The sequence below is a fragment of the Gadus macrocephalus genome, chromosome 3, assembly GCF_031168955.1.
Source record: "Gadus macrocephalus chromosome 3, ASM3116895v1".
NCBI classification, from domain to species: Eukaryota; Metazoa; Chordata; class Actinopteri; order Gadiformes; family Gadidae; genus Gadus; species Gadus macrocephalus.
The window spans coordinates 9,850,826-9,862,389 of NC_082384.1; the positions used below are offsets into that span (position 1 = coordinate 9,850,826).

Genomic DNA, 11,564 nt, shown 5'->3' on the forward strand with positions numbered 1-11,564 from the left:
ACATAGTGGCTATTCGTACGGCGACCGTAAGAATAGCAATTAGGCTATTCGTACGGCGCGCCGTAAAAACACTGCATTAGTCTATTTTCACGGCAGGTTGTGGTTAGGGTTATTACTATAATTAATTACTATAATTACGGTCAGCCCGGTTAGGGTTAGGGTTAGCGCCGAGCAGACTGATAGGTCAAGTGCGGTCACGTGACAAGCTCGGTCGCCGTACGAATAGCCACTGCCAAAATTTAAAGCGACAATTTAAATAATTGCCCTTTAACATTATATTTTACATTAATGGTACGCAAATATACAATAAGTTACATTACTAAATGCAGTAATAAGCATTATTATATGGCATTAGAATAGGGGTTGGGGTTCACCAAACGTAATCTTTTATGGTTAGGGTTAACCCTAACCCTATGTAATAATGTATATATTTACTTAGTTAACATTAACAACCTTACCTTATTTAACATTAACAATATAAGTAATCATGAATACCATTATGAAATGATTACTGCATGAACTAATGTTAATTGGTCAATTATGCACCCGAAATAACGAAATTACTGGAAGCAAATACACTGGGGGGGAAAAAATACACTATTCAAAAAAATTCACCAATCATGCACATCTCCATTATGTCACCATGATCCCATAAAAATAAATTATTGATTACCTCCCAAAATGTTCCATTTTCTATTAAGCATTTGCTTAAATCCGTGCTTGGCCAGTATGTAGATGAGGTCGTGGGACAGGGAGGTTACTCATGTACGTATGCTATACTTTTGGGTTCAAACTTAAAGGTCCCGGATACAGTGTGCGGGATAGTGGCTAATATTTTACTATTTCCCTGGGAAATGGATAGAACTGGCTTTAAATAATGTCAGGGGTTACAAGGAATCACTGGCTAAACCGAACGGAGAATGTTCCAGACAGACGGTTTAAAACAAGCCCTGATCACAAACTGCATCGGGTCAAGAAGGCCATTTTGGCGCAATCCGTCAGTTTATGCAAACAAAACAATTGATGCAAGCATCGGTTTTGCACAAAACATCTTTGTCGGACTGTAATACAATAGTTTCTTGATAGTGTCAGCCAAATGGATCTGAAGTCTGAGTAACCGCATAGACAGATCAAGTTAGTGAATAAATCATCCAACAGAAAGAACACGACATACAAGAAGACATGGCGGTCCAGAGAACAAGCTGACCCTCTACTGAGCACTTTGTTATACTCAATCAGAACCTCTTGCCCTTTATATAGGGAAATCATTTGAAGATATGAAAAGACAGTAGGTCAAAGCTCCTTTATTAAAGAAACAAGGCGAATATACAGCCTTTAGATTTTATGCAATTTCCTTCAGGAAAGTGAACAACAAAGTGACGAGTTCATGATATTCCTTTTGAAAATCTTTCCGCCGGGTTGGAAATTTAATCCGACACTTGAACCGTAGTAAAAATGAAACAACAGAATCAACTCAAATGATTAAGATACATGATACAGACGGGGAGGGTCTAAAACTGGGACGTGTTGCCTGGTGTTCAGTACTGAGTGTACTCCTTGGTCTCTAGTTTGGCAACGATTCGCTCCAGCTGTCTCTTGGCTTCACATTGGGGGAAGTTACCCATTTCATAGTATTGAGGTGCAATCTTCACCAACCTGGAATATGAAAGACACGTACATGATAAAGTTAGAAAATAACACGTTTGCTTCTTTACCTCTGAATACCACAGTACAAATGTGTTACCGAGGATTTTACATTGAGATAATCATTAACGTTATTTACACAAAAACAATATTCTATTATTATTTTGAAATATTTCGAATTGTAAGCGATGCAGCGTCTCAACTTAAGGGATGACGGCCAGTTTAGCAATATGACACCAGATGCACCACATCCCAGTGCTGGGGATATGACAGCTCCCCACTATGGTCCCTACAGAGCGCAGAAGAGACCCACCATTCTGGTTTGATGTCTGTACACGTGCGGATGTAATTCTTGGTTGTGAGGACGAACTCGTTGTAGAGCACCCACTCGGGCTTGTGGTCCAGGACGGTGGAGGGGTGCAGCTGCACCACCTGGTTGTCCTTCACGGTAAGGTAATGACCCGTGCGCTCTAGATGGGCCACCTGCGGAGGGAGGGGGGGCGAGAGAGACGGAGAGAGCAAGAGAGGCAAATATATGAAGTAAACTAGATCATTGGTATAAATGTAAGTTACCAGGAACACACAAAAACAGGGGAACAAGTCTCCTGCGTCCGGTCAGTGTTGGGGGGGTGGTGTGTGCAGGCCGGTGTCCTGCTCTTAGGGAGCGACCGGTCAGTGTTGGGGGGGGGGGGGTGGTGTGTGCAGGCCTCCGGTCTCACCTGCATGAAGAAGCCGGTGCAGAGAGAGCGGCGGATGTTGATGTAGTAGTCCCGGCTGGTGAACTCGGTGCTGCGCCGCGGGAGGCTGAAGCGGTCCATGATGCGCGACAGCTGCTGCCGCACGTTGTCCGCAGACACCAGCGAGCGGTAGTTGACAAAGTTGTCGTAGCACCACTGGTTGGACTCATGGTCTGGTTGGAGGAGACACGGCTGATCAACACTTGCTTTGTATTATCATGTGCTCTAGGTGTTGGGAGGGGAAGCCAGGACCTTTGGGCTGGGAACGCCCTGCCCACTCCGATGTCCTGCTCCTTTAGAGCGCTTTGGGGGGGGATTACGTCTCACTTCACAATCTCCTGGCTCTATTGGGGTCATTCAAGTCTGACATGTTGACACATTTTAGACATTATTTTAGAATCTGTACTTTTTTGGGGGGTTTCTTTGAAATCAATGTATTTTATTTGAACATGCACACATGCACTAAAGGGCCCGTTTTCAAAAGAAAACCTCACTTCGACGTTGTTTTTGACGATTAAAAGGGCGAAACAAAATAGATTTGTTGCCCATTGTACCGCACCACCCCTTGCTGAATTGGAATTAATCATTGGAGCGAATCCAACAGCGTGACTCACTCTGCTTGAAGGCGTGGTAGACGTTGAGGAAGGTCAGGTGGTCTCCGTCGATGTGGGCGAAGCGCATCTTGGACTCGTCGGCCGCCTTCTTGGCCTCGGTGGGTCGCACGAAGCACTGCGGGACTAGACAGGGTTGGTGAGGGCCCCAACACAGCCGCCCACAGGCATGAGTCAACGCATCCGCAAACACACACGGAGCAAAGCCCAGGAGCAAAGCCTACGCTGCCGCCGCTGCTGGGGAACAACAGAGTGGGCCCAGTCCTACAGAGCCTCTGGGGGGGGGGGGAATCCAAAAGAACTACAAGGGGCGGAGTTAGGCCATGTTTCCTGTTTCAAGATACTCTATTGAAGGAAACTTGTTTGCGCGACTGGATGAAGCATTCATGAGTATATATTTGCAATGGACGGTCTATTTTAAACAGTTAACGAGTGCTGGCCAAGTTTGTGTTCGACAATCACATGCTTACAGATCCCTTCCTCCAGCAACGTGATTGGTTGAAACAAATATGAAGTGAAAAGTTAAACATACAGTTCCCCCAGATTTGAGCCGGTCTGCCATCACACTTTAGATTTTAATCCTAAATCTGATTTGTGACACGAGAGGGGGTGAGGTCTTGGGGAAATAAAGGGGATCTGGACTCAGATCAAGACTGTTGTGGGCAGTCCCCCAACTCTGCAGAGTTTGGCTTCTGTGAAATCCCAAAAATAAGTTTTCAACAGAACTGCAATGTGTCATTATAAGGCTCTGACACCAACACTCAGGAGACGCTGAAACGGAGGACCGTTTAGGTAAACTAAGACGGAGACACACTGGGTAAGGGTGTGTCTATAGAGGAGATTAACAAGAAGATGGTTTCCACTTTGACTGCACCCTTTGAGCCTTCTAAGGTAACTATTAACAAAATAAATAATAAATTAGAAAAGCAATTATTCCACGTTCTGGTCTAATAAAGTGCAGTGTTTAAACTAAAGTGCTTTGGTTTGCTTGTGGCTGTGCTATAACCGATCTACCCTCGCCGACGCTAGGGTTGTGGTTCAGTTTGTCGAGGCGTCCCAGCTCTGGGCCTTACCTGACAGCATGGCGGTGATGGACAGGATCTCGTTGGAGCAGTTGAACTCGCAGCTGGCGATGACCAGCTTGGCCAGCTGGGGGTCCAGGGGGAACTCCGCCATCATGGAGCCCAGCTCGGTCAGGTCTCCGTCATCGTTGAGCGCCGCCAGGTAGTTGAGAAGCTCCAGGGCCCGCATCAGCGTCTCGGGGGCTGGAGTGGGCGGGGCGATGGGGAGACCGTTCACAAAGAAGTATAGCAGCACACCAGGGCTTATGAACCAGGCTTCATGGAGCAGTACACCAGGGCTTATGAACCAGGCTTCATGGAGCAGTACACCAGGGCTTATGAACCAGGCTTCATGGAGCAGTACACCAGGGCTTATGAACCAGGCTTCGTGGAGCAGTACACCAGGGCTTATGAACCAGGCTTCATGGAGCAGTACACCAGGGCTTATGAACCAGGCTTCATGGAGCAGTACACCAGGGCTTGTACAGCAGCGTAACGGAGGCCTCCCAGGTCCACTCACCTGGCGGGTCCATGAAGTCAAAGTGCACGAGGTCATCGATGCCCAGCTTCTTGAGCTGCAGAACCACAGAGCCCAGGTTGGACCTCAGGATCTCAGGGTACGTGTTGTCCTAGGGAGGTCAAAGGGCCGTGGTTAACACATGTGATGTCCCCCCCAATCAACACAGCTCCTTGCTCCCAGGAGGTCCATGGGACATTTCGATTTTAGCAATCTCACCTTAACAATAATGAAGAGCTTGTGTTCATATTGGTTGTGTCCCCGTTTGCTAGATACCGTCACTACTACTAATTATGCCAAGATTACATTAAAGTGATCCAATATGAGGTTTGGAATGTCAGTGAGAAAGGAGAATTAGTTTTAGTCCGATAGCATTCATAACAATTCCATATACTTCGACATAATGACACAGTTATACTGTTAATAATAGCCTTTTGAATTCATAAGATACCGCAATAAACCCACCATGATTCTAGTGATAACACCCAACACCCTGCCTACCCTGTACCCCTGACCCCTGACCCCTCCTCGACCATCCCGTGAGCCCGTCTGTACCTGCATCTCTGTTTTGTAGGCCTTCTCCGTGTAGAGGCGGAAGCACTTCCCTGGCCGCGTGCGGCCGGCGCGCCCCGCCCGCTGCTGGGCCGAGGCCTTGCTGATGGCCGTGACGAGCAGCGACTCCACCCGGATACGAGGGTTGTACACCTGGACGCGGGGATCAAAACACCGCCCGTTACAACGAGCTCCTGGTGGTTCTCAAGGGGCCGACGGCACAAAGCCTTCCGTCTCACCCACCTTCTGTTTGGCGAAGCCGGGGTCGATAACAAACACGACACCGTCGATGGTCAGGGAGGTTTCTGCGATGTTGGTCGACACCACAACCTGGGGGGTAGAGCGACAGAGGCTTCTCAACGACATGTCTGGGATGTTTGACAAGAAACGTGATGCAGAACAGCATTAAGACCGATTGAGTTTCCTTCATGGAGATCATCTCTGAACACATTTTGCTGACATGGATTTTACACTGCTTTTGTCATACCTTTTATCTTAGGCCTTTGACGAAATAAGTGCTGTATCTATACATCTATATGCACAGATATTTATCTTTAATGTGCTATATTTTGTATTATGATTGTTCTTACAACCTGTTTCAGCCGACACTCCATTCCACTTCAGAACAACATCTCACAGGGATTCTCTTGGCCAATAGGATGCCTATATTGTTTTGGCGTGGATTGTGAATGGTGCTATTTTGGTGTTTTGGGCGGGGCCTCGGGCACTACCTTTCTCCCTATTCCACCGCCGGGCTTCCTGGGCGGCGGCGGCTCAAAGATCCTCTGTTGCTGCTGCGGGGGCAGGGTGGAGTACAGGGGGATGATCTTGATGTCCCCCACCTCTGGCCCAAGGTCGTCCACCTCGCGCTTGATCCGCTTGCACGCCTCGTCGATCTCCTGGAGGGGGATGGAGAACATCAGTCCAGAGGTTCTCACACCTCTTTGGCCAGCACCATCATTTCAGACAAAGCAAATACTGCCACCGGTTCCCACAATGAGTTCAGGCAAAAAAGGTATTACTGCCCTCACATTTAAGGAATGAACGCCCAGCTTAAAGTGATGGATTGGAAAAAATAATAATAATAATGGCTGAATGGGCCGTCTGCGAGGGTTGGAATAACGACATTGTGATTCACAACAGATTGTGTAGTTCATGCATTATAAATGTGTCACCTCGGTGAAAACGTGTGGGAAGTCATTGTACAGCTCGTGGGCAACACATTTCTAGATCATCTGTCGACATGCACTTTATTTTTAGTGTGCGATTGGGGTTTTCCCCCCTCACTCAAATATGTGAACCGATCCCTTCCATGACAGCATCAAGCATCCATCCCATCTCCCTGCAGTACCCCCTGCACCTCCTGAGGGGGGCGCTGCTCCCTCATTGAGAAACAATGGATTAGTGGATTTAAACCGTTTTGGATCTGCTTCTCAGTGAGTTGGTTGCATATATTTGAGCTACTGGTGAGACGACATGAGCACATTTTGGTTACTACGTTCAGATGCATGCATAACTCTTCCTTCCGGGTTTTGCGGAGGTTTATGCGATAATCACACATGACGGTAAAGCAGGGGCCCTTTGAAAAACTAAAAAGGCGTGATCACGGACCTCTTGCCCCGTGAGGAAGAGGAGGCAGTCACCCTCCTCCTCCTCGCACATGTGGATCTGGATGACGGTGCGGATGGCCGCCTCCAGGTAGTCTCGCTCGGGCTCGGGGGTGTAGAAGATCTCCACGGGGTGGGTGCGCCCGGGGATGGTCAGCAGGGGGCAGCTGTCGAAGTACACCTGGAACTTCCCGGCGTCCAGCGTGGCGCTCATCACGATGACCTGGTGGGGGAGAAGAGGATGCCGCGTTAGGTTTGTTACGTTTAGGCCTGTGGGACCTCCAGTCCGGCGTGCTCTTCTACGTCAGTGTAAGGGTGGAGGCCTGCGTGGCCACAGAGAGACACGACTGCATGTCAACATGGAGCTTTGCAGAGGGGCCGACATTTACAGCTTCGAGTGTTGTTGAATGACGGACACATGATGGACATGTCAAACAAACAAATTGCAGGGCAATTTCCCAAATGGACTGTACATTTATTGCAAATACAGAAAAACACTTCCCCCTTGTAAAATTAAAAGGTGACATATTATACCACCAGGTGTGAGTGTGATTAGCCGTTTTGAAGATCAGCCTCTTGGGACAGCAGAAGTGGGCGTGTCCACCTTCATGTGTGCTGGATAGATCAGTCTACCAGCCTATCCAGTGGACTGTAGCAAACGTTGCTCATCTATCCGTCATACATCTAGGTGGACACGCCCACTTTAGATGTCATAAGAGGCTGATTTTCAAAACGGCTTGCAACGGCTAATCACACTCACACCTGGTGGCATAATATGTCACCTTTAATTGTAAACACAAGGGGGCAGTGTTTTTCTGTATTTACAATAAATGTACAGTACATTTGGGAAATTGCCCTGCAATTTGTTTGTTCGACACGTCCATCATGTGTCCAGTATTCAATGAGAAGGCTGTTGCCACCCAACAACATGCCGTCGCTTTAATCCACCGCAGCCTTGGTTTAGGGAACAGTTCATATTAACCAATCGGACGTTAATTTGAAAAGCACTATAATAAGCGTGAAATGTGGGAAATTATTTTAAAATTATTTTTAAAGAAGTGCACCTTGAGGTCCGAGCGCTGCCGCACCACCTCCTTCAGCACCCCCATCAGGATGTCCGTGGCCAGGGTCCGCTCGTGGGCCTCGTCCAGAATGATCACGCCGTAGCGCTCCAGCAGCGGGTCGTTCATGGCCTCCCTGAGCAGCATACCGTCTGTCATGTACCTGCACAGGGACACAGAACACACACAGTTCAACAGGTGCATATCACAACACTTTCATGAGCCACCTTATAGTATGTTTATACATACTATATGTACACTTTGTGAATATATAGGGATGTTCACGATTAGTCGTGATGAGCATGGATCGGCAGACACTGGAGTGCAGCACTCAGCTTGCCCTCTTCTAGACACCCGTTAAAATGTCAATGATGTTAAAACGTTGTTAAAAAAATGTCATATGATCATCAACAAAGTAATCGATGCCGTTTTATCATGGCCTTGGTATCATTGGCCATTCTCCCCTAAACACTACGGGAAAATTCCACTCTGCTTCGAACCCAGTCGACATTGTTTCCGTGACGCCAGACTACATTTTCCGAGGTCGTCTGACGTCACGACCAACAGGCGACGATGGCGGTGTGTGCGTGTTGACGCTGAAGCTCCATCTGAGCAAGGATTTATTTAATGTCCGTGTCCGAGTGAGGGATAGGCTTCCCTGACACCGATTGTATAATGCTACGGTGTGTGGCGCATATAGTATACAAGATTGCTTATTATAACGCTCATAACAGTTAGACAACGACAGTACAAAAAAGTATCATAAAGTCATCGTCGATCGTAACCATGGGGATACACCCCCCTCTTTCCTAAAGCTGTCAGCCAAAAAGGCTTTTTTCTTTTTTTTAATCAGTGTGAATTCCAGCTGAAACAGTGGTCCCAATGGCCCTTTAACAGACTTTAAAAAACCATTTCCACAAGGATCAACAAAGTAATCTCAAACTTACGCCAGGGCATTTCCATTTGTATTTTGTCATTGGGCTTTTATCCAACCTACAGTGAAAACAGGTGGTCCATTAAGGTAGGTAAGTTAGGGGTCAGGGCATCTTGCTCAAGGGTGCCTACGTAAGGCTGTGGGATTGAACCCAGCACCTTAAGGCTGCAAGCCCAAACCAAGGCTGTCTGCCTTTGAAATTTGAAAACGTGAACGTGATACAAGTTACGTTAAAGCTAGGGGTGTAACGGTACACAAAAGTCACGGTTCGGTACGTACCTCGGTTTTGAAGTCACAGTACGGTACAGGACGGTACGGTTCATAGTTAAGGGGGAAATTTAAAAAAAACTGCTTGTTTGTCAACAACGGAGAATGGCCGTAGATCAGCAGCAATCTAAACGCCAATAAACTTGGTTATGGCATTTGCATTTCTGAATTCCCAGACAGGGGTTGTTGAAATAGTGTCGTGAGCTGGGTTTGCAGCTTGTTTTCTTTTTCACAGCAACGGTAAAATGAAGACCTGGATGGTGCCTTTTCAAATGCGTATGCGTGTTAAAGTGCTGTACATAGACACGGAGAGCCCTCTCCGCAGCCGGAGAACCTCTGCGTAGCTTACGTGCGCATCCCAAATTTTTTTAACTATCAGTCAACGCGAGATTTGAAAAGCTTTGGAAGTTTATTTACAACACTGCTTACATGGTTTGTAGTCAACATATAAGATCGATCGGGCTGGCAAATTGCATTCCGTATCCGACATCCCGAGAGCTGCTGAGGGGTCTCCGTAGTTACGGAGTCGGAGTAGTATACTTTGGCTAAACGTTCAGGGGGGAACTCCGACTTCAAGTTGTAAATTCTGCATCGCAAAACAAGCCTTTACATTCGCAATATTAACGCAACATTTACGCACTGCGGTCGACCTCTGTAACCACACCGAAGTGCCTGTACCGTGATGATTCGGTACAAATACGTGCATCGTAACACCCCTAGGTAAAGCATGCACACATGTTGCATGTGGTGTCCAAAGTAAACACTATACACAAAACTCACTTCAATATTGTTTTGGCCGAACTGCAGTCCTCAAATCTGATCGAGTAGCCGACCTCCTGTCCCAGCATGATGTCCATCTCGTCAGCCACTCTCTGGGCCACGCTCATAGCAGCCACCCTCCTGGGCTGTGTACAGGCCACCGCACGCTTGGGCCCCGGTATACCTTTCACCAGGTCCACGCACCACTGGGGGATCTGCACAGATGGACGACATTAGGAGGCCACAGAATCGGAATCTTGAACAGTGGCTTCAAATTCGGTTTGATTTCTTCGTTAGTATATTTGAAGCTGAAAAGTGTATTTCTGATATGACATTATACAGGGATAAATCTATTCTTTCTTCTCATTGTCATGAGAATGTACAGCTTATTTTACAGGACTTAACATTTGGTAGGTACTCTGCAAAAAGTGACTCCCCCGGTGGGTCGGGCAATGAAACAGTTAGGGAACCCCTGCTTATGAGCTATGATTTGCCCACTTGTCTGTATAGCGTTAGCACACACACACGAAAATAACGTTTTGAAAGTGACGACAAACCTGGGTTGTCTTGCCGGACCCCGTCTCGCCAACAAGCACAAAACTTTGATGACGAGTGATGATGTCGTTGAAGCTTTCCTTATAATCCCACACCGGCAGTTGTAACCTTTTTTTAAGGATCTCATAGTAGCGCGGTGTGTGTGGCAGGTTGGTGAAAGGATTTATTTGCTGGTGCATGGCTAGGCTGGGTTTGATGGGTGCTATAGCTGCTCCGAGAGGGACACAGTTGTAGGAGACACCTGGGGGCTTGACGTCCTTCTCCCGGTCTCTATCCCGGTCCCGGTCTCGGTCCCTAGAGCGATCCTCCCGATCTCTATCCCTGTCTCGCCTGAACACAGAATGAAAAGGTTTAACTTCGTCAGTTTGAAATGTCTTCATTCTGGATAATAAGAACCATCAGATTACAAATAAATGTACAAATACACTACTATGCGAAAAAACGATACGTTTATTAACGTATATTAGCACAGTTCATTGTTGGCGTGCATGACATATGGGGCTATCTCTGAGCTAACGAGAAGCACATGTGCTAGGACGAAGCTTGGTCGTCTGACAGAGGATAGGGCTGTCCTCGCTAGCCGTTAGCATGCTACCACCAATAATAAACAAATACACTTTAGGTGGACCACGACTGGATATAAGATGGTCACTGCAAGTGCATGATTTAAGTGCGACTGTGGGGCATGTTGACTAGAACAAAACAACCGTGTATCAGATGACAAGACTTGGATTAAAAATAGATGAATGGTTTATAAGAAGCTAACGTTGCAGCTACGTAGCGATCAGTAGCCTAGCCCGGCGCTAATGGATTCGATAACGTAGCTGATACTGTTAAATGTTAGAATGAAACTTACCCATCAGATCGCTTCTTACTGGTGGAGTGGTCATCGCCCAGATCTAGACGATGTCTTTTGGACATGTCTTTATGGACAATTGTGCAATATTTCAAAACAAACTGTAGCTAGCATCCAGCAGATAGCATCCAGAGTCACTACCTTTCCCGACAAGCTGCGCTGGATGCGCGCATGCGTGAAGAAAAACAAAACTTCCGGCGATGCGACCCGCTGTGTGGCGTTGGCTCAAGGCAACAGTGCCGAGTGTGGTTGTTGCAAAGTATATTTTTCTTATCTATGTCGGCAAAGTGTCATCTTTTATATGACTCGATATTTTGCAGGATACCACAAGAGTTCACTCGACTCAACACATAAGAACTCATCACCCCCCCATTCCTACTCACGCCATCACCGCTCTGGACAG

The 11,564-nt window shown here is 47.2% G+C and overlaps 1 protein-coding gene across 1 annotated transcript; it reads right to left on the reverse strand.

Moving 5' to 3' along the window:
* Positions 1 to 1,288: 1,288 nt before the first annotated feature.
* LOC132454030 (ATP-dependent RNA helicase DHX15-like) lies at positions 1,289 to 11,564 on the reverse strand. Its single transcript, XM_060047174.1, has 14 exons — positions 11,162 to 11,564; positions 10,308 to 10,635; positions 9,772 to 9,965; positions 7,794 to 7,953; positions 6,734 to 6,952; positions 5,854 to 6,021; positions 5,366 to 5,452; positions 5,126 to 5,275; positions 4,574 to 4,682; positions 4,066 to 4,257; positions 2,996 to 3,118; positions 2,364 to 2,554; positions 1,958 to 2,127; positions 1,289 to 1,656 (listed from the first exon to the last, which is right to left on the reverse strand). The coding sequence occupies exons 1-14, from the start codon at positions 11,224 to 11,226 to the stop codon at positions 1,539 to 1,541; spliced, it is 2,274 nt and encodes a 757-aa protein (XP_059903157.1). The 5' UTR covers positions 11,227 to 11,564; the 3' UTR covers positions 1,289 to 1,538.

Excerpts from the sequence above, each read along its gene's own strand:
- LOC132454030 (XM_060047174.1), bottom strand. The coding sequence starts at position 11,226 with ATGTCCAAAAGACATCGTCTAGATCTGGGCGATGACCACTCCACCAGT. Across the intron at positions 7,954-9,771 it reads TCGGCCAAAACAATATTGAA|GTACATGACAGACGGTATGC; the intron begins GTGAGTTTTGTG and ends GTCCCTGTGCAG. Across the intron at positions 6,022-6,733 it reads TCTTCCTCACGGGGCAAGAG|GAGATCGACGAGGCGTGCAA; the intron begins GTCCGTGATCAC and ends ATCCCCCTCCAG.